Source organism: Drosophila subobscura, chromosome U (assembly GCF_008121235.1).
Source record: "Drosophila subobscura isolate 14011-0131.10 chromosome U, UCBerk_Dsub_1.0, whole genome shotgun sequence".
NCBI classification, from domain to species: Eukaryota; Metazoa; Arthropoda; class Insecta; order Diptera; family Drosophilidae; genus Drosophila; species Drosophila subobscura.
Window position 1 is genome coordinate 3,248,657 of NC_048534.1, and position 23,486 is coordinate 3,272,142.

At 42.6% G+C, this 23,486-nt stretch overlaps 2 protein-coding genes across 3 annotated transcripts in view; one reads left to right on the top strand and one right to left on the bottom strand.

Moving 5' to 3' along the window:
* Window positions 1-645: 645 nt before the first annotated feature.
* LOC117900687 overlaps window positions 646-23,486 on the bottom strand; it is a 32,452-nt gene continuing 9,611 nt past the window's right edge. The window contains exons 2-4 of one of the 2 annotated variants that reach the window (XM_034811135.1): window positions 14,620-14,674; window positions 2,584-4,609; window positions 646-2,518 (exon numbers count right to left, since the gene is read on the bottom strand). In XM_034811135.1, coding sequence (XP_034667026.1) covers window positions 704-2,518; window positions 2,584-4,353 — 3,585 coding nt within the window. In that variant the 5' untranslated portion in view covers window positions 4,354-4,609; window positions 14,620-14,674 and the 3' untranslated portion in view covers window positions 646-703. Of the gene's footprint in view, window positions 2,519-2,583; window positions 4,610-13,362; window positions 13,374-14,619; window positions 14,675-23,486 lie in introns of those variants that run through there. The other variant, XM_034811136.1, reaches the window with a different exon arrangement.
* Window positions 8,370-10,731, top strand: LOC117900688 (neprilysin-4). Its single transcript, XM_034811137.1, has one exon. It carries the CDS (start codon window positions 8,645-8,647, stop codon window positions 10,589-10,591), a length of 1,947 nt encoding a protein of 648 aa, XP_034667028.1. The 5' UTR covers window positions 8,370-8,644; the 3' UTR covers window positions 10,592-10,731.

Sequence of the window (23,486 nt, forward strand, 5' to 3'; positions counted from 1 at the left end):
AATGACTTGGAAGTACAAGAGAAATATTTCTCTAAAAATAATTAATAAAATCTACATAAAGTCTACACCCTAACTGCAGGTCTATGTGCGACATTTAAAGACATACATATGTACATATTCTTCCTTTAATTTAAAATATTCTTCGATTGCTGCTATCTTTTAACTTGCCAAAAATTGTGAAATAAAGCCTGATATTAATTAACATATAAACATATGTATGTATGTACATTCATACAAACATATGTATGAATATGTACATACATACATGAATTTTATAGATTTACTGAGCCAAAAAGCATTGCATGCTTTTTGGAGGCACAATAATAATCCCAAAAGTGTATCGCATGCGACTTTTATCTTAGTTTTTGTCTCCGTGAATATGGTCTAGTCTTTGCGGGAAAAATTATATATAATTAAGCTTAAGCGTAAATTGATTGTCGACGAGCATAGAACAGAACAGATTGAAGGCTAAGAAGTAATTTTCTTGGAGCAGAGCTAAGATTTGACAACGGAAATGGCAAGTAATGAGTCATAAAATCATTCAAAGTCAACGCTTTTTGTATTAGATTTTTCTTTTAAATTTTATTATTTAAAATACAATATTTTTAACATTATATGTTGTTGGCTTTTAAAACTAATTTGCTGAAGATGCTTATGCTAAAGACATATTACAATTGTAAATGGAATTTTGTCCAATATTTTATCAAACCTCCACAGAACGACGATCGAGCAGAGTGTCCAATATTTTGTCCATGTGCTCGCTGCAGTTTGCCAGACAAACATCCGCGTATTCGCTGAGGAAATACATGAAGCTCTCCAGCTGTTCCATGGAGCAGGTGCGGAATCCATTGTCCCGGCCAATATTGTCGATGGCTCGGATAATGGAGCGCAGCTTCTTCACATATTCCGGGGTATTGCGGCAATGCTCCAGCGAGTCATCCGACAGATTCGATGGCTTTGAATAGCAGCGTATCCTTTCCTCCACATTCTTTAGCTTTGTTTGCTGTTGCTTCAGGACCTGCATCATCTGGGGCATGGACATGGCTGGTGAGCGGACCACAGGAGCCGCCTTGGCAAACAGCTCATCCAGTGGCACTGCCTCGTAGTCGAGGGAGAACATATCCGGTGAGAAGGAGAGCCTGCCGCTGCCGCTGCCGCTGTTGTTGCTGAAACTATCCGACTCGAACTCCGTTTGGTCCAGGTCGCTTGTTTTGATGGTGTTGTTAGCGTTGCTGCCAATATTCGGCCAGGAGTACTTGTTGCGTCCCTCCAGGCCATTGCTGGCGCCCGTCTGCAGTCCCACGAGCATGCTGTAGCTGCTCTCGATGGAGTACTTCTGGGTGGTGGGCCAGAACTCGGGCACGCAGCTGAACTCCAGATGATCTACGCCAAAGCGCAGCTCTGCCTGTTCGTTCAGCTCCGCATCCAAGAACTCAAACAGCCGCTCCACCTTCTCGCCGGACATTAGTTTGCCGCTGAAGGGAACGGCCAAATCACCGCTGGCGAACCAGTAGTGGGAGCATCCCTTCACACTGGCCGGAGGCTCGGGCAGCGATTGCTTGGCCTCCAGCCTGCCGCCCCGCGTAAACTTGTGCGCATCGATGCCAAAGGCCATGTCCCGCGTTTCCCAGCTCTTCTGCGTGAATATCTCGTACAGCAGACCCAAACGTTCGGGCGTGTTATGGAAGATCTCCAGGGAGACGGTAAAGTCTCCAGCGGATATCCAGAACATTGACTTTGGCTTGGGTGCCGGAAGGTCGTCCTGTGATGAATTCATCTCCATTGTCGGTGCATTCGCAAAGAACTCCCGCTCGCTGCAGGGCGTCCGCGGAGAGCTGGGCGTGTCATCTAGATCCAAAGGATGATCCTCTCGAATCACCTGCATGGCCAAGGAGCTGCGTCTCGGTCTGTTATCCTGTGCCGGAGTCAAGATCGGACTGAAAAGCTGCTGCTGGGCGGGGCTCACCGCCTGGCGACCCTTGACGGGTGTCGAAAATCCCGATGGCTTGCCACCCGTCGTTCCCATGGAGGAACGTCTCAAGGGACTGCCACCATCCGTGGCATCGTTCGAGCAGGTCTCAAAGCCCTGATCGATGAAGCTATCCCTCATGGTCTGATCCAGCGACTGCCTTGGCGTCTGTGCCGGCGACTGATCGCTGTCAGCATTCGGCGAAGGCGACGACATCACAGTCAGCGTGTAGGCGGACTTGATCTTTCGCGGAGAGTTCACCTGCCGCATCAGCGATTTGTCCAGCTCAATGTAGCTCTGTTCGGGCATTTGCATATTCGTTGAAATCTTCTTTTTGGTGGGTGCTGCCAAAGTTGGCTTGTAATCCGAGTCCGAGTCGGTGGAAGTAATGGCATTGGCAGTGGCCTCCACAATGGAATTTTCCTTTTTCCAGGTGAGTGTGCGACGCATTTTCTTCTTGCGTGGCGGACGCTGCGGCTTGGCAAAGTCAAAGTCGTTCGTTTGCATATTTTCCTTGTGCATTTCGGGCTGAGATTCATCGCTGGTAATCTTTTAGGGGACACAAAAAATGTTAAAGGATGCTCGAGGAGGGTGATATGCTTGTAAGGACTTACCTTTGGTAGTGTAGACAACCCGGATTCACTTTCCTCAGCCTCCGATTGCTTGCGACTCGACGAGCTGCTCGACATGGCGCACGTGGACTGCGTTTGACTCAAACTTGGACGTGGCGCTGGCACTGGCGGTGCCTGACGCTTTACCTTTCGCGGCGTCACTGTTGGCGTGTCCTTTGTGTCCTGTTCTTTTTCCTCCGACTGGCTGGACTCTTTCACCTTATTCTCCAGCTCCAGCTTGGCTATGGCCTCCTCTAGCAGCCGCTCCACTGCCGATCGCTGGCTTACCTCGCCCATCGATGTGGCCGTTTGCTCTTGCGTCGCCTGCCCCGAGGAGCTCTCTGTCTCCTCGAGAGCAATCTCTATGGTCTGCTCGCTGTTGGACACGCAGGTAATGTCGAATTGTACACCATTCTCGGCACTTAGCCAACTGTAGAACAGACTCTCCAGCGGCTCGTTCTGAAAAAACATCTGATGGTCGGCGCCGATTCGCTCTTGACGCGTTCGACGGATTTTCTTGGGCGGAGCAAAGGCCTCGATGGGCAAAACACTGCGTATGGAGGCCAGATTCCGTTTCTGCGAGCCCTCTCCCCCATGACTCTCGCTCTGACGTTCCAGACAACGTCTTGGCCGGGGCTGTGGTGCTCGTCGCTCGGGACTGGGCTTCAGGATCACCGTCAGTGTGCTCACATGGAAATTGGAGGTGCAGGTTTCTGGTTTCTGCTCCTCCACAGCTCGGCTTTCCTTTGGCGGACTCGATGTGGTGGATAGTCCTGCAGGGCGCGGTGGTGTGCCAGGCTCGAGGATGCATTTTGCTTCGAGCTCTTTGGCCAACAGCTTGACACTCGCCTGCTGTTCGGCCACCACCTCGCCGCGGGCCATCTGTTTCTTTACCTTTGCCTTGAGATCCGCCGCATGGGCCGTGAATTTGGGATGCTTTGCTGCCATATCCCCAACGAATTGGTTGAACAGCAACGCTTTATCCCGCACACTCAGCTCACGGAACACCTCCTCGGCCACCAGGCACGGGCCCTGTCTCGACTCCAATCTCGACTGCGGCTGCGGTTTGGCCTCGGGCGAGAATTCGTTGTGCAGTTGGACATATTGTGGCTCTTCGCCTCGCCGCATGACTTGGCTAATCTTCGAGTTGAAAAGTTGTGCCATTTCCTTGACTTTCATGGGCAATTTCCCCGCTGACTTGCTGGCTCCAGTTCCTCCTCTGCCGGATGTTTGCGGCGTTTCAGGCTGTTGCTGCTGTTCGTATTTTTGCTTCAGTTCGCTAATCTTTATCTTGCCAGCATCCACCTTGGGCTTGGGCGGACTGACAACCATCTCTGGCTGCTGATTCGCCAGCTTGGCAATGGCACTGGCCACCTTACCGCTGCCAGCCACCAGTTTGGCTGCCTGGGCGGACTTGGTGGGTGTGACGGGCACCTCCTCGTCAAAGTACCTCATCAAATTCTCAATGCTAGACAGATCCAGGTCCGTTACCTGCACCCTCGCCTTGGATGGCGTGGCATACGAGTTCTGATGCTCCAAGGCGCTCAGGAAGCGATCATCATCCAGCGAGGAGATCTCAAAGAGCTCCTCTCGTGTCATGGTGGCTCGAAGCAGGCCGCAGGCATCACTGCTGTGACGACTGGATCGTCTTCTCTCTTCAATCTCTGCATTCAGTTGCAGCAGTTCGCTCAGATCCTCGCTATTCATGGCCGCCGTGTCAACCATGAGCTCGTGGTGCGGCTTCTGGTTGGGTGTGGAATTGCTTAGAACCATTTTGGTATTTCGTTGTTCACGTTAGACGTTCCAGTTTGTAACTGTGCTGGCTCTGAGATTTTACCGCGCTTCTTATAGTAATGGCAGGTAGCTTTAGGTTCGGTGCGTTTAGGTACATACAAAATAAATTTATGACATTCCGCTAATCTGCACTGATCAAATCAGGTAAGCTCCTGTAGCAGCTGCGAGTAGAATGGGTTTTTACTTTTAATTGGTTTCGCCAACCTTCCAGGAAATTTTTGCGCCTTCAAGTGACCTGCGAATATACTCAACAGGTAATCATTTGAATAATTTTTATGATCACTTTCACAGGGAAAACACTCTACAAGATTATGGTACGTACAAGAGGTAATTTTGACTTGGAAATCTCTAGATTTCTACAAGAGAGCGAGAAAATAGTAAAGATATCGAAAAGAACATTGAAAAGGCTACGATAGAGCAAGAATTTCTAAGGAAAACACAACACCAAAGTTAAACCAAAAATGCCACACACAAATGTAAAAATGTATTCTTAAATTTTCAACAGCAATTAAAACCTCATAAACGAATATTCCCCTAGCCCACTTTGGAGAATTCTTTGCCCAGCAAATACGAGTACTAACAAGACCCCAGCGGATTGCAGCAGTTCCACAATAAAAATCACACACATTCGAGTACATATATGTACATACATATAAGTAAATATGTCTGGTACATTTTGTACAACTTGTCGTTTGGATGGAATGGAGCTCGGGAATGTGAAAACTTTTGTGCCATTTGCCACCTTATGCAAATCACAGCCAAAAAGCAATGAAAATCCAAATGGAAAGCCAAGATTTTTAGGTGTTTTGGAGCAACCTCAGGTGCCAAATTTTGGTTTCCCAATGATGATGATGATGTGTCCTGCATGAGTGAATGGAAATCTGTGTCGTTATTGTCGGTGGCATGCCCTTTAAACAGACAAATTTCAATTTGCTAATAACCACGTGGCATATTTCCCTGCAAGACGAGGCACCACTCTCTTTTCTTATTCTTTACGATTTGGTCTAGACAACAAATTGGAAAAGTAAAAGGTTTTCCACCATTTTGGCGCTCTCTCTATTTTTCCTTTGTCTGTTTGTTTTCTCTCCCAGAACTGTTCTTTCAATAACTTTAATATCGTTTGTACGCCGGAAATTGAATTGAATTACTCCGCGAGTAACTCGAGAGCGAAATACGGATGGAAAAACCTCTTCGCTGTGCAAGAGTTTTTCTTCATCTCTGCTCTGTTTGGCGCTGGCAATGGCAGTGGAAGTGGAAGTGAACCACAGATATTTTTAATGCTCGCCTTCACTCAGCGAAAATGCAGAAGAAAATGTACTTGGCCAAAAGTGGGCAAACGAGAAAAGGGGGATAGTTCACACTATGCGAAAGTGTAGATTTTCCCAAGAAAAAATATCAACACTGGTTCAAAAATAAACTATGAAGAAATAATGAAGACAGCAAAAGAGTTCGGTTAGGTTAAGAGGTTAAGACACACTTAAGAGTTTAACAAAGGAACTGATACATATGTTGAGATGCATAAATTCGGCAAATGGTAGATACTTAAAGTACATTGAAATAAATTTCCGTCTACATTTTTAGAAGGTATCAACTAGAGCTGGAAATGAGTATTTTGAAAGGAGCTAAAGAAGATCTTTAAGCGAAAATTATGACTTATTTATTTATATTTCTTTTCTTCAACTTTGCTGATTACGTCCAACAATTTTAGATTGCTTTAGAAATTGATAAATAATTTGACCAATTTCCGATAATATTTTTCTTCAATTTTTAACCAGAGTTGTGTATTTTTCTACTTTTATAAGACCCTCGAAATGCCAGAACCTAGAAATTATATATTCTCTATAAGTTAAGGAAGAGATGAAGGTCTCCGACTCTGTTTCAGTATATCTACTGACAGTCTTTTTCTATCTTTCAGATATCTATATATGTACATATGTATGTATATCCTTCCCTTAGCCAAGCCTCTTGCCTTGTACAAGTATATTCCCTCTCGAAGTCCTGTGAGGCGTAATTGAAATATGAAATTGGTGATTCAACAAGGCGTCCATTGACGTCCTCGTACGCGTCCTCGTACGCGTCCTCGGCAGTGGTTCTGGGTCCTTGGAGCGCAGTGAGGCGAGCAAAGCTGCCTCTGCCTGCCTGCATGTCCAACAAAAGAGGAGCTGCTGCGGAAGTGTTGGGTTCCCATTGAACCGTTAACGACTCGGCATTCTTCACGGCCTTTCTCTCTCTTCTCTTTTGGCCAGGGCCAGGACCAGGACCCATCCTGGGGATGCAGAGATTAATTTTCGCTCGCTTGTTAATAAATTAATAAATTAAATTGCATATTTTCGCTTTGGCGGTATGCCTTGTTCATAGGTTTACTCGTACATAAACGATACGATGATATCATAGGAGTTATGTGCCGAAAAAAGTGCAAAATTTTAATATAAATAATTTTCGCTTGATTTTCCCTTTGATACAAACCAACATTCTACACACGATTTCCGCTCTCTCTTTGTCTCCTATCGCCCACGTTTGTGCCTTGAAACTATTTTCAATAATTTTGCATAAATGCAGTGTGACTTTCTCTTTACGGAAAATGAAAAATGTTTCACCTATTTAAAGTGTCACACCACACGTATTAAAAATGATTGATGAATATATATATTTTGTGGCATTTTTACTGAGCCCCTTATGGATTTATAGGTGAGTGTCCTCCGAACACTCTTTATTTTGTTTGTTTTTCTGTTTGCTAAACTGCAATTAATTAAAATGGAATCAATTAAAATCAAATGACGGATTGCAGCTTATTGATTAGGAACCATTGAAGTATAAACCATGAATAAATTATGCCATGCAAAATGATGAAATATGAATGTTTAAATAGTTTTTGGGATTGGGCTTGAAGAGAAAGGAAACAAATTTGTTTGAATCACATACACATAGGTGAGTATTATCTTAGAAACCTATACAAAAAAAAACCTCCTTTAAATGCATGTTAAGGACTAAATGCTAATATTTATCTTTTTTATATGGATATAATTTGTTTTATTTATCGAGTCCAATGACTCCGAAAATAACAACAAATTTAAAAGATCTCTGGAAACTATTTTAGTATTTCCTGAAAAAATCGCAATGTGCATGGACAAGCCTCCTCCCAAAATAACCATTGAATCGGGAGCACTATCTTTATGTTTGAATGTCCAGTAGATGTATTCGTACTCGCACTCGTGACCCCTTGACACGGGATCACCTCTCGTGCTTAAGGTTAATCGTTAATCGTTAGCCGCAATCATGAATTGCAGCTCAAATTGCGTCATACGTTATTTCAAACAGATAATCGGGTTTCGATTGCCGAGCAACGATCGCAATTAATAACTAAAACACTATGTGTAACAATTAACACAGCGAGAACAGAGAATGTGAGTGTCATTAATTGTACACTGAGAGAAAATACAAAACAAAAAAAAGGTACAAAATAAACTAAACATAAATTTCAATAAACATTTACTTTGAATATTAAATAACATTCCATAATGGGGTGCTCTTTATGTGGCTAGATGTAAGTGATATTTTGTCCATAAAATTCTGATACATTTATTGAATTCTCAGATAAATCCCTACAGAAAGCATCTTTTCTTTCATGTTTCCATAAAACTTTAGGGTTCTAAATATTCTTCTTGGAACTCTCTTAACTTTAATGCGTTCAGTGCATTTTCATAGATAAGAATTTCAAAAGAAAAGACGTATTTAAAACGCTTCAAGCGTTATCAGCTAACCAAGCGAAAAAAAGAGCCGAGCTGCAAGAATCTCACACACACACTGGCATCCATAATCGACCGGACAGTGAATCGAGAAATACTTAAGAGGGATTTAACGAGTAGTATATGGGTTTTATATTTCGTTTGGAGCCGAGACCACAAGCCGACACGAACAGCACAATGGGAGAATGGTAATGGAAATGCGAGAATTAACATAAAAAACGGAACCGCGTGAAACGATTATTTAGTTGATTTTTAGCAAGCGGCAAACGCGCAACAAATCGTTCCGAAAACCCATACAAAATTCAAAAATAAAAATTGAGAAACGATCGCGGTAAATTGTGAAATTCATTTTTGCCATTAAATTTTTGACATGATTGCGATTAAAAATCCACAAAGTGAACCAAGCAAAAGGCCTACAGCTATTGCCAGTTGGAACAAATAACCCAAAGAAAAAAGAAGAGAGAAATCAAAGTGAAAACTGAGTAAAAAAGAAATTTCAAATCAAACTTTTGGAAGCTCTAGAAATGGCGCGAGGCCTGTGGCTGCTGCTGCTGCTGTCGATTTCCATCGAGGCAATGCCCCCTACACATCATCTCAATCAGAGCTGCCCATACCAAAACCAATGCAGTCCTGCGATCAATTGGCAGCATATCCGTAGACTGGAGAGCTATGTGCGTAGAGATGTGGATCCCTGTGTAGATTTCTATGCCTATGCCTGTGGCAATTGGCGGCGCATCCATGGCGAGGGTGGCACAGCCACAACGATAAGTGAGGCACAGATCAATCAGCGCTTTGAGGACTTATTCCTGCGTCTGCTGCAAGATCCAAGTGCACCGGAACATGGCTATCCCATGCAACAGAAGCTGCTGAGCCACTACCAGAGCTGCACGGTGCTGACAAGTCCCAATCTTAGGCAATATCTGCAGCATTTGCCACCACTGCCCTCGCTGGACACCTCCCACTGGATGCAGCTGGTCTCTATCCTGGGACGGTATGGCTATCACGATCATTATGTGCAAATCGAAGTGCGGCATCACAACATCAGCCAGCACATGATCTTCATACAGCCGCACAACCACAATCTGAGTCTGAATTTCACGCGGGAGATTTATGAGGCACTACCACAGCGGCATCTATGCTTTCATCAGCTCAAAGAGATGTTTAGTCGACTGGAGGTACACCTCAACCGGCTGGCCAAGCCCAACGTTGCGGATGATAGTTTTCACAACCTGACGCTGGAGGAGATTCGCAGGAGAGTGCCGGAATTGGACTGGTTGGGAGCCCTGAAGCGGCAGCTGAATCGTTCATCGGTGAATGCTGATCATTCGTTCCAAGTGGATGAGCTGTCGGCCATCAGGCAGTTGATTTTGTACCTCAATCGACAGGACAGACTACTACTGAATCTGTACAGCCTTGCTAGATTTCTGAGCCATCTACTGCAACTGCCACACAACCCATTGGGTAGCCAATCATCGTCTCCTTTGGAGTCTTCGAAATCCCTATCCATTGCCTGTATTCGTCACATGCGTCGAACCCTCTATCTGCCCATGATTTATGCCTACGAGAGGGTATACTATGCGCAGCAGCGACCATCCGATGAACGTGTCATCCACAGTGTCTTCACAGAGCTCAAGGATCAGCTGGTGCAGACGCTGGACCAAAACAACTTCAATCTCAACAGAGGACTAGTGGAGGCGCTGCAGACAAAGGTCCTGGGCATGCGCTTGAATGTCGGAAATGTACCCAGAAATGTCACGGAGGATTTCTTCTGGGCCGCCGACAGAAACTGGATTGTGGGCCACGACTTTCACGAGAACCATCTGAACAGCCTGCTCTACTACTATTCGCTGACGGCAGAACTGGAGGACAATCCCAACGCCACAGAGAAGGCTCTATGGTACAGTTTCAACAATCATTCGCCCGATCTCACGGACAACATCGATGCCACGCCTTACTTTTACTGCCTGGGGAATATCATTATTATTCCGTACTCGTACGCTCAGCTGCCGTTCTACCACTCTGAGTTCTGGCCGGCAATGCTCTACGGAGATTTGGCTAACACATTGGGCCACGAGATGCTGCATGCCTTCGATACGGATTTGGTGGACTACGATGTTCAGGGCAATATGCGTGACTACAGCGAACAGCTTCAACAGCAGCCACTGTATGTGGAGGCCGTCAAGTGCCTGAACGACAGCTCTGTGGTGCTGAATGAACGCACCTCGGATGTCAGTGGATCGCGGCTGGCGTTTCGCACCTACATGAAGGATTCTCAGAGCCGACAGTCGAATGGCAGATACTATTTCCTGCAGTTCTCGCATTTCTTTTGCGGCGACGAGGGCGACAGATACCACGACATGGGCAGCACGCGCCTCAATTATGCCTTGAGTCAGATGCCACAGTTTGCCGAGTACTTTCAGTGTGCCAGGGGCACTCCCATGAATTCTGCCATCCAATGCCAGTTTTGGTAGCCAATCTATAGAGTATATCGATTAGTATCTTTAGCATTTAGTTTAGTGTTTAGTCGGTGTGTAGCTTTAATTAGTTGCCCCTTCCACAACCCCCCTCTCAAGTATTGTGAATAAATATCCTTGTTTAGGAACCTTTAACTGTACACCTCTTTGCCGTGTGTTTCTATTGTTTCTATTTCTATTTTGGTTGCTAATTTTTGGTATGCAGCACGCATATGGCGAGCTAAATACTTGGCAGAGAACGTTGCAAGAACGTCGCATACAAGTTAATTTTCAATTACGTGGCACAACGTGAGAGACATTCCAAGGCATGTCGAGGCTGAAAGGTAAGAACAAATCTATGGATTACCAGATGCCTCCCTCGTGCTAAAGTAATCCGAACAGAGTGCATTGTTGTCTAGGACATTGTGGCGAAATGGATTTATCTGAAGTGAAGATATTACCATCAGGGAATTAGATATTAAAGATTGTGTTACAAAAATACCAAAGAAATCCGATTAGGGAATATAAAATACATAAATTTAATGAAATACATTTAAAATAAATAAATTTGGAAGCTGTGGAAACCGCATCAAAAAAATGTGGTAAATGTAGATTATTTAATGCATTTTTGAACGGATTTTTCAAGCTTTTATGGTACCCAAAATAAGTTTATTAATGAATACAAACTTTTTAAAGTCACAATTCGAAAAAGGTTCCAAATTTAATTATTATACATTTTATAACATTTTAAAAACCAGTTAGGGCATCCTTCAGCCAAAAACAAATGTACGAAATTTGCAGAAATAGCACAAAGATTTGTTCCGTCATGCATTGAAATCAAAAACCGGGCAGTACCTCTACTAAGCACAGCAACCGAGCTACTCACACAGATACTACTCACAAGTCAGTGCGTGTGTGTGCTCTGTATCTATGTGCGTATTTCCCGGCATGCTTTTTTTATGTATTTGCTAATTAACACGCTTCCTGCCGCACAACACAGCACAGCATTCGCCGTCGCAGAGTCGTAGTCGAAGCCGAAGTCGAAGCCAACAACAGGGAGAGGGAAGTATGTACCGTTGGGTTTCACTTGGCAACTTGTTGAAGGTCGTTGCGCATATTACTCATACGACGCGTGGCTTGGCTTGGCGGCATGGGGATAGAAACGGTATGCCTTCCACCTGGCGACCGCATTAATAGACCATTAACAACATGGCCCCGGTACACGTTGCACGTGAGTAAAATGACTAAACCAAAAGTGGGTTGGGTCGGATCGGGTCGGTCAACCGCAGGAATTGGGAACTCAATCCCTCCCCCCACAAAGACCCAGACGAGTGACTGTCTAGCTGTCTTTGGTTTTGCTGATGAAGCAAAATTTGTAGAGTTTATCTATGCACAATAGATAGGGCCATGCCGAACCCTGTTTCACACTAAAGGTCAGCTGGAATTCAACTCAAATCAAGATATTTTGCTGGAGATATTTCAGATTTTATCATGGAAGAGATCGTTAAACGTGCTAGAATTATGATAGTGGTATGTTTCAGGGGTCTGATTACACTACTCGACGAAATCGAACTTTTTTTCCTCAACGAACCTAAACGACTTTTTCTGATAGATTAATAAATTTTTTAACGAATTATGTTTTTTTCTATGGCAGAACTTTTTTTAAAGTGGTTTTAAAGAACTTTGTTTATCTGAAAAGATGATTGATGCAGCTAAAAAGTGAGCTCAAACACTTTGTGGTTTTGGCTTACCGTCTGGGAAATATTAAGCTTTGAAATGCAAAAATGTGGTTGTTTCTGACGAGAGTTTAACAAAATGTCAATTTTAAAAACTCGGGAAAAGATGAAAAAAAAATTATATATTGTGTTCTCTACTTTTTTTTATTATTATGTATTAATATTATTGCATATACTTTTTATACACTTTAATTGGGCGTCGTTAAAGGTATTGTTCATCAAAATCTATGCAAGGAGGAACCCTTCTCAATGAGACCAAAATGATTCCCTGGGCATTCCCATGAGTTCATTCCTACCAGATATATAAAATAAGTACAACACTTGGCATGAGTCAAGAAACTCTATGCACTGCATGTAGTTCCTGCTATCGCTCTACGAATTTAGGTTCAGTAGTTCCTGAATATTATCTCAAGTGCACTTCAATTGATTAGAAATCAAAGGTGTTGAACAAATCCATAAAACATCGCTGGGCGGGCACTTGTAATGAGTATTTCCCTAGTTTCCAGTAATCACACACACAGGGAAAGAGAGAGAGAGAGATAGAGAGAGAAGACTTGAATTAATTCAAATGTCTAGCAGTGTCTGGGGTTTGTCGGACTGCCGACTGGCGACTGGGGGCATTATGCTGAGTCGCGCGATTTGCTTGGCTCCCCTAACTACCGAATCGCGCTGCGGTCGGCGGGGCTGTGCGGTGCTGGTCGGCCCAACTGAGACGCGCGACGACGCGTGGCTTATCAGTCCGAGGGCTAGGGGGCTTTTCATTCATTCATGTAAGTCAAATTGGTTGGGCGGCGGGGCAACGGCAGCATTATTGTTGGGGTTTCGGTTTATAATTAAGTTTAATTTTAAACCGCTTTGCAATGCGGAATTTGCACACATTCGAGTGACGCAATCTACACAGAAAATTGTATCAGAAAAAGGCCAAAGCAAAATCCCATTCGCACTGCTTGCAGTGTTCCGCACTGTACGTTGTTGGCGCGGGTAGTGCCGGAATTTATGTCACATGTCACGTGTGGACCAATGGGTTCACTCTCTCTCGGTTACCGGCCGGACTTCTGTGCTTGTATGTCGCACACGTGTTGCATGATTGCCGATTACCCCGCCGCACATTCGATTGATTGTTGAGTCCATGATTATTGGGGGAAATGATGAAATTACAATCCATTGCATCGTCATTCTGATTCGACATAATAAGGTAATTTTTCATAAGGTCATTTACATAGTTTTGCATAAAGAGTTGGAGTGGGTTTTCTTTATGGGTTCAGCTCTTTCATGCCTCTTTGCACTTTTAATTGCCGATTTTTGTTGTTGTTTATTCCACCCCAAATTCCATGATAACCTGCACCTATAGCTAATCAACCCACACAGAAAGTGGAGAGTGGCGAGAGATGAGTGGGGGTCGTCGCTGCTTTGATTTCAAAACAAAATGCGCATAATGCCGGTGGTGTTGGTGGCTCTCCCAATAAAAAGCCAAATCTCTGCGGCTGCGATTCTCACGTTCTAGTGCCACTGACGGGCAGCGATGGTCCGGTTGTCCGCTCGTCCGGTGTCTGGTGTCCGCCTGACCACCGTCTGATGTCTGATGTCCGCTGTCCCGAATGTTTGACAGTGCGTCCGTCCGTTTGTACGAACGACAGTCTAGTTAGCCCGCAAAAACCCCAAGCCGCATGTGTTTATTATATAACACTCTCTGTATTCGTATCACCCTCTCTCTTGCTCTCTCTCTCTCTCTCTCTGTCTCTCTCTGTGACAAGAGTATTTTTTCAGCGACCACAATGTTTGTAAATGCTTTTCAACATTCGGTGGGATTTTTGAGGATTGGTTTGTCTGCCATTTTCCTGTTGATGCTTTTGTTTTTGTCCCCTAAATGTCCCCTCTGTTTGTTTGACTAACTATGGAGTTGTGTTCTATCGGTACGACTGATTTTTGTCGTGATGCTGCCGCTGATGCTATAGCTGCTGCTGTTGTCAGCATCATTGTTATGCCTTTCAAACAAGACAGCGAGAGAGACAGAGGGACAGACACACGTGCTGATTTTCACACGAAAAAAACAGACTTTTGACAGACAGTAATTGGGGAGTCGAAATAAAAGCAGAGTCTATAAAATTTAACTGACGCTGTTAAAAAAACTTTTGACATTTAATGTTAATGGTTTGTTAATATAAAAACAAGAATTAATAGTAGAACATAGAAGTATTAAAGGTAGACAAGTGGGAAGTAGAAATCCAAGATTGAAAGTATACGGCAAAACAATGAAAATGGAAGAAAGTATAGATAAAAGTATGTATATTATTTAAAGATCGCACTTACCTTAGTTATCTAAATACATATACATTTATGTACATTAAAAAACACTGAAAAAAACCTGAAATAAAATTAGTAATTTGGAATTAAAATTATTTATACTTTCTCAAAAATGAATGTAAAATTTTTCGTTTTGAAAAATCAGAGAACGCTCATCAGCAAAACAGTCAAAACATTTTTTGCTAACATTCACAGAACCTAAATGGATTTTAATATATTATAGATGGTGAAATCTTCAAATTTTGTATTGCCTATTGCAAAATACTAATCCTCATTTAGATATGAAAGGTTCTCTGATTTAATTGCCAACTTTGGCAGTAGATAAATGTAATCAAAGCTTATGATATCTTCAACTACCTGCCAAGTTTCAAAATCAATCAGTAACATGTGCAATCTTCATACAAAACATTGCCAAAAGCGACGAGAAATAAACATGGTTTGAAAGTGCATCAATCATCAAATAAAAGCCGTATATACAACCATCAAACCAATGCCAGAAATTTGTCCACTCTATGGTGGCAGAGGGTGGTGGAGATGGATGGAAACCATCAAAACGAGGGATGGGTGCTTCAAAGCCCATCCAAACATACATATGTACATATTTTCCAATGCCGATGACATATTTTCAGCGTCCGAAAGTATGCAATCATTTATTGAAATTTTGAGCGTCATCTGCGTGTGTGCGTTTCTCTCTCTTCCTCTCTGTGCGAGTGTGGCTGAGAGTGTTGGTATACATATTTGAATGTGTTGGTGACTGCAATTAACTAACAGACAAGCCGTTAAGCAAAGCAATTTTGATGAGACAATTCCTGGATATAGGAAAAGGCAGATCCAGAGAGAAGCAGCAGCCTGACATATTCTGACCACTTGATTAATGTGCCAACTGTAATTATGTCTGTCTCTCTCTGTGTGCATTGATTGCAAGATATGAGCAAACATCAATCCAACGCACAAAACACACACGAAAAGATACAGTATAACAGAAACATTTTCCAATATCGAAACGTGCTTGAGAGGCTTCCACGACCCCCAAAAGTTGTTCTACCATTTTAATTGCCGCCCAAAACGGCGGCTTCCATCTTTTTTTTTCCCTTCTCCTCTCGTTTGCATATTTATGCGCCACAATTTTAATTAGTTTTACCCCGCGCCTGCCATCGCTTAAAAATTGAAAGAAGGAAGCCGACAGCATGAGGAAAAGTCACGAAAGGGACGACGATGACATCACAGATTACTTTAAAGTTATCGTTTAAAGTCACAAAGAGAATGCCAGTGATGGAGCAAATGATGGACGGGGTCGTCTATTTAAGTACAAATATGTGCGCGGAAAAAATATTCATACATATATGAAAAAATCTAAAATATAATATTTTATTTGACATTTCGAATAAGGGATACCTTGGAACAACGAATATTTGCAAGGAATCAGGATTGAAAAATCTAGATGTATGTGTATGTCTATGAACCACACTTGAATGTTAGAAAACGATTTTTTGCCTTAAATAGTTTCTGAAACAAATATTTTCCTCAATCTATTAATAATTCAAATTATAGAAATGAATTAATGAATAAATAACAATGAATATAAACAAAATAAAAATAATAATAATAATAAAATAATAATAAATAAAAAAATTAAAAAAAAATTATTAGAATACAAAAATTTAATTATCGACATTATTTTCTCCTAAATAGAACACCCGATAAGGTATTCCCTTTTTACACAACTTTAGCAAATAAAAACATCTTGTCTCGTTTTTCCAACCCTTGAATATTTGTACGATACAGAATGATCCTTAACTCTAGAGCTTACGTTACAAAGAAATGTATAAAACTAGTTGTATCAACACTATGAGTATACAACTCGTACCCTGCATAAAAACATGTACTAATCCTCGAAAAAAAAGACAGAGGAGAACCAAAGAGGAGACAATAAACACACACAAATATATATTATGGCCGTCGCCGCCGCCGATTCTGCTGTCTCATGTTGGCAAATATATGAAAAGGCAAAGTCGTCAGGCTTGATTATTGTCAAACAGAAAGCGAAGAAAGATGTGGGACAGTTGTCGACAACATCAACAAGATCTGCTAAGGCTGCAGCAAGTCGAAAGCAAATAACAAAATGGTGATAATAAATAAAACGACACTGTCAATACTCTAAGAATTCATCTCCCACTTACGACAAGAGAGCAAATGGCATCTCAGAGATTTGAAGTTTAAGGAGCGGAGAATCATACCCCACACCAGATGTAAGGTATACTCAAGGCAGCAACAATAGCCATAGCATACACATCCAAGGGTCGCACGGCGCACTACGACTGGCTCGTAAAGTCAAACGATGCACTATGGTCCAGATGACCACTTTTCTTGGCCAAAAGCCAATTTTTAAAAGTTAAGACCAAGACTGGTTTTTGGCGATCTGTATTAGAAAAAGAGTGACCATCAAAGTTGCGTACCAGAAATTTGCATAGATGACGCCACTTTCCCAAAATCAGCTGTGAAACCCAGCGGTCATTATTGAAAAGCACGTGCAGTGAAAATGTACCACTTTTTTTGCTGTTTTAAATGTCTCATTAATTGAAAAATACGATTAACTGATCCAATTTTTTGGATTCATTTTATTAGGTAGGGTTTTTACTACGTGTTCTGTATTGCGAACGGTATCTAGTGGTTGGCGATGTATTCGTAATTGTGTGTCAAAGTGAGGCCTTCAATATGTATCAGTTCGTAGTAAAGACTAAATTTTGAGAAAGTTTTTTTAATAGAGTGCCACCTAGTCCCACCTTGAAATCTATTGTGTGTCGTAGAGCACTAAATGATTGCTAAAATGTATATAGTCACAAATGCCACATTTGACCACAACTCTTACAATTTGCCTTTATAGATCATAACCTCAAATGAGAATTTTCAATGTTTTTTGCCGTTTGGAACACAATGAAGAAGAAAATTGTGAAGTAGTCATTAGTCAGTATTAGTGTTAGTCACTAGCTATTTTGGAGGGCTAGAGTGTAGCCAGTGTAATATTTTTTTATAATGGAAACTGCTGAAGAGCATGCTCTGTGGGAAAATGCGAATATCGTAGATTTTTAAGTTTTAATCGTGATCTGCTAAACATATTCCCATCCTTTTTTTGCTTCTAACATTTTGAGAAAAAAATAAAAAACCGATTTATCCCTTTAAAAAAACCTTCCTCTTCCTATTCTTAACTAATATCAAAAGACTAAATCAAAAAATCGTATTCTGTTCGCGAGTTATTAGTTTTGGCCAAGAAAAGTGGTCATCTGGACCATAGTGCGATGTGAGGACTCGGCACAAACACTACACCCACACAGCCACACATGTGACCTGTCAGTAACACAGGCAATTGGCAGGGTGGGAGGGAGTTCAGACTGAGACTCCTCCGAGAGTATACCCTGCCCTGCCAGGCGGCTATCTTACAACATTTTATCGCCAAAGCTCCTCTCACTGTGGCTTTTATTTGTCAAACAAAGTATTTTTATTGGCTTTTTTTTAGGGAAGCGCCACTCTCTGCCCCTCAGTTGACATGGGGCATACACACAACCGTGGAGATACATCCGTCCGTGGGAATGGGATTGGTTGGGGCGATGTGTTGTCTGCTAAATACTCGACACTTGGTATGTGATTGAAATAATGCCTTGGCGATAATCCCTGCTTTATTAAACGGTCTTGGCAACACATGTGCCACTCCTAGATTTGGGTCTGGCAGGTGGATATACATATACTATGTATATGTATATACATATGTACATACATGTACTGTGACCCTTAATAAAATTAAAATAACTTGCTATTGACATTTTGACAGCTATTTGATTTCACTTGCTCCTGCCTTTTTCTTATTAACAATATTCTGTGGAAAGGATATGTCCCACCCGCACTGCTCTAGAGTTCATTTCCTGGACAGTCATTTCCCAAGATTAAAGATGAAAGATAAGGCAACTTTAATGAGGGACCCGCAAAGGTAACTCTGGCCTTCACAAACAGAGCATAAACCTCCCACAAAGTGTTTATGATTCAACATTAAATTTCTGGTGCACAAAAAACAAAAACATTTTCGTAGACAAACATAATTGTTGGGAGGTTTCTTTTACAAAACTGTTTGCAGTATGGCCAGAAATTAGTGAATCAAAAAGAAGGGGAACGTTCCCCCATTCCCCAGGAGTGAAAAATCGAATGCAAACAAGAAAATTGGTTGGCAGGATTTTGTCTGATATGAAAATGCGTCAACATAAAAGGCAGATTCGATTAACTCTCGCGAATAGCGGCAGGGCGGCGGCTGAATGAGGATGGATTTGGGAGGGGGGGTACAATACTGTGAAATCCAATCAGTAGCCCCATCCCACCCCACAAAAAATTTGGCTTGTAGGGTGGGAGAACCGGCATTGAAAATTAGGTAAATTACCGCATGTGCTGGTTGCCACACTCCTGCCGGCTCTGCCTCTGCATCAGCCACTCTCTCCTCTCTCTCTTTATCTCTGTATTTATCCCCAATGCCAACAAAACCGCGACACACCGCAAATCGCGACCATTCAGGGTGTACAGCTAGGGATACAGATGGTGTAGGGGGGGCTCTAGATACAGTTGGAAGAGCGGCCGGTAGATATGTATGTACATTTGAGATGAGAGGGCTGTAGATACAATTGGAAGAGGGGATAGCAGTTACAGAGAGGATGGATATAGAGAGACCGCAGTAGCTACAAATGAAGGAGAAGGGGATGTTTATGAGTTATGTGACCCTCCCCAATGCACGCACACACCCACACACACACAACACCCACACGAAGTGTAAACATTCAAATTTCGATTATCCAACAGGAAAACGCCCGCCTGTCCGCCTGTCTGCCTTCCAGCATGATTTAATGACTGATTTGTTAATATTTTAATATAATTTATTAAAATTTCATATACACACACACACACATAAATCTATTTTGGCAGGGAACAGCCAGTTTTCTTCCCCCTCTGTAAAGGCCAACGTCAGAGGCCAGGTCGAGCGAGAGGACACGCCCCTAACATACCAATCGACCCACCCAACATGTACTGGTACATTCATAAAGCGCCGTTGGCGATAAAGTTAATTTGCTGATTACAAAGTAACCTCTTTGCCATAATTTATGAGACAAGGTGATATGGGAGGAGAGAGAGATACTGTGTGTGTGTGTGTCCGGCAAAGGACCCACTGCAAATGCACTGCAAATAGGAAGGAGCTTTCTTCATTCATTCATTCTTCAATATATAATCGGAATCATTTAAATTTCAGGGAACTTAATAGATGCATCCATTACGAAACTCGCTCCCCGCAATATTCGTATATGCCGCACTCCCTACTGTTTTATCACCTACAGTTGCGGCATACAAAAAAATAAAATAAATATTACTGGGGCTGACCAGGCGACTCCTAGACGGGTAGAAGGGCTCCTGTGTCCCTGTTGTCTTTGGCCGCGGGCCGTATGCGGATCCAAAGGACAACACGGTGCCACCTAATTACCGTAAAAATGGGTTGTCGCAGATTTTTGTTTAGATTTTATTAAACCATGCCATTGCACACATGAGTGGACTAGCAAATTAGCAACACTCAAAATGAATGAAGAAAATAAATATATTTGAAGAGACCGGCATTTGTAGCTTTAAGGTACCAAAGGGATGAAAGGTTTGGGGATGTTAGAGTGAAAATCTAACTTCTTCGCAGAAAAAAACGAGAAGGGACGTGTGAGACGCTTCTTACGCGTCACAACTTTTATACCCGGCACTCAGTACTACATCTGCACTTTAGCGGTTATTTGTCAAATTTTACATTTTTTCTTCATCTGTCATCTACATCAAAAACACTACTCACGCGAACACGCTCCTTTAGCTCGCCACCCTCCCCTATAGACACACACTGCAGAGTCGCGGCAGAGGCAGAGGCAGAGTTAGAGGAAGAGACGTGTCAGGGGCAGAGGCCATAAGCAGCGCGAAGCAGAGTGTGAATGCTGCGGGACGGGGTGGGTTTGGCCACTGCAAATTAATTTCTTCATTGTGGCTATAATAATGATCCAATCGCATCCCAATTTGGTGATCTGATAGATATGGTCATTCCCTACGGAATTTGTTCCTTTTTGCGGAGGCGGAAGGGGGCGTGGCTCATTTTTGAAATACACTTGGGGTACTAGGCGCTCATCAGGACGGACAGACGGACAGATAGACAGACAGACATAGACTCGGCTATTGATGCTGATCAAGAATATATATACTTTATGGGGTCGGAAACGTTTTCTTCTGTGCGTTACATGCAACCGTTATTCGCATAAATACAATATACCCTATTTACTCTTCAAGTACCGGGTATAATTAAAACTTAAAGGCTTTCACACACTTGCCAAAATCGCGGTGTACTGCCTGCCACCGTACTCCCCTTCTCAGTAAAAAACGAGAAGGGACGTGTGAGACGCTTCTTACGCGTCACAACTTTTATACCCGTCACTCAGTACCACATCTGCAACTTAGCGGTTATTTAACAAATTTTACATTTTTTCTTCATCTGTCATCTACATCAACAACACTGCTCACGCCAACACGCTCCTTTAGCTCGCCTCCCCTATAGACACACACTGCAAGGTCAGGGCAGAGTCGCGGCAGAGGCAGCGGCAGAGATGTGTCAGGGGCAGAGGCCATAAACTGCGCGAAGCAGAGTGTGCTGCTATAAGCTGCGGGACGGGGTGGGTTTGGCCACTGAAAATTAATTGTGGCTATAATAATGATCCAATCGGATCCCAATTTGGTGATCTGATAGATATGGTCATTCCCTACGGAATGGCGTTTTAGTTCTCTGTTATCTTCAAAATTGTAGATTTGGGAGGTTTTCTCCCTTTTGCGGGGGCGAAAGGGGGCGGGGCTCATTTTTGAAATACACTGGTTTCAGTGTGAGCATACAGAAGTCTGGTGCCAAAATTTGGTGGCTCTAGCTCTTATAGTCTCTGAGATTTAGCCGACAAACAAGACGGACAGACGGACGGACGGACAGACAGACATGGCTCAATCGACTCGGCTATTGATGCTGATCAAGAATATATATACTTTATGGGGTCGGAAACGTTTCCTTCTGTGCGTTACATACATTCACTTTGTGCACAAATACAATATACCCTATTTACTCTTCGAGTACCGGGTATAAAAAACATTTAATAAAATAAATCAAACTTAGTGGTACATCACGATATTGATGGTCCCGCTATTTTGCCTTTTATCCATTCGAATTCCCATTACTGGAAGCGAGCGTGGGAAGCAGCGCTGAAATTGCGACACAATAGCCATTTTCTATGCCTATTTCCATGAAGATTGTTAAATGTTTGACCACTTGCTTGATATTTTTAAAATTTTTCCTGAGTTTTTGGATCTCCACACACATGCGCTTTTCATTTCCTACTTTTCCAAACACTTTTCATCACTTTCCGGCTTTTTCACAACAAATTTCGACATTTTTTTCTGCAGCTTTTCCTTGTGAACACTTTCTATCACACGAGTTTACTTATAATTTTCCGCAATGACCCCAAGTTAAAGTTTTCTGAACACATTTCTACCATGGTAAATAAAGCCATCGGTGTGCTTGGGTTTATAAAGAGGTGGTCAAAGGAATTTGATGACCCCTATATAACGAAGACTCTCTATATATCGCTTGTTCGTCCGATTTTAGAATACGGCTCATGTGTATGGTGCCCTCAGTACAACATACATCAGGACCGTATTGAATCAGTACAGAAAAACTTTTTATTATTTGCCCTACGGGGCCTTAACTGGGGTGCAACTGTGAGACTGCCATCCTACCGTAGTAGACTTCTTTTAATAAATCTTCCATCCTTAGTTAGTCGTAGAAAAATGCTTGGTGTAATTTTTATGCAAAACTTGATCAAGGGGGATGTAGACAGCCCTGACTTGTTGAGCCGCGTAAACTTTACGATTCCCATTAGACCCACTAGAAACTATATTCCTTTGTTCCTTCCAATGTGTAGATCGAATTATGCCTTGCACGAGCCCTTTAGAGTGTTATGCTCGGATTTTAATTCTCTCTATCACATTATATCCTCGACTCACTCCCTTCCTCTTCTTAAATCTCTTATACTAGCCTACCTCTCCCGTAGTTAATTTAATTTTTGACTTTGATAATTTTGCTTGCTTAGCTATAGTTGCTCTAATTTAGTTGTGTTTAGTCCTAATTTTCCTCGAATATTAGCCTAACATCTGTCTTTCCTGCATGCTCTCGACCGGTTCGGTTAATCGCACCGCGCGTCATGCGTCAGCGCCCCTCGGTCGGTTGGGCGGGAGGAGGGCTGCGTTCTGCTGGGTTCCGCACGTAAAAAAAAAAAGAAAAAAAAATTTGCAATGTGTGTGTGTGTTGTTGCTTTGAATTATGCTCTAGTTGGGTTGAGTGAGATGGGGAGTGCGTGGACAATATCATCTTTAATTCTCTCTTCCCAGTGCAGTTGTTGTTGTAAGTGCAAAGTATAAAGTTAAAGACCGCAGTGTTTAGGGAAAGAGCGCACCTCTGCTGAGATGTTCTCAGAGAGTTGTCCGCTTTGTAATGTTTTTTTGTTGTTCGCTTTGGCGTATGGCACGTTGTTGTTGGAGTAAATGCTGCAATAAGAGTGGAGGAGGAAGATAGAGCAGAGTTAGCATTGATGAGACCACCATAGTAGAAAAGGTGATACGATTGAAATGCGAATTTGCGTTGGTTTCTGACCTATAATAGAGCATGTTTTAAACGGGTTTGCACAACACATTCTTTATCGCAGCCCTAAATTTCTAAGACAATTTAAATCCCTACGCTTCCATTTCGTTTATGTGGAGAATGTCTGAACCTCTCCACATTATTTATT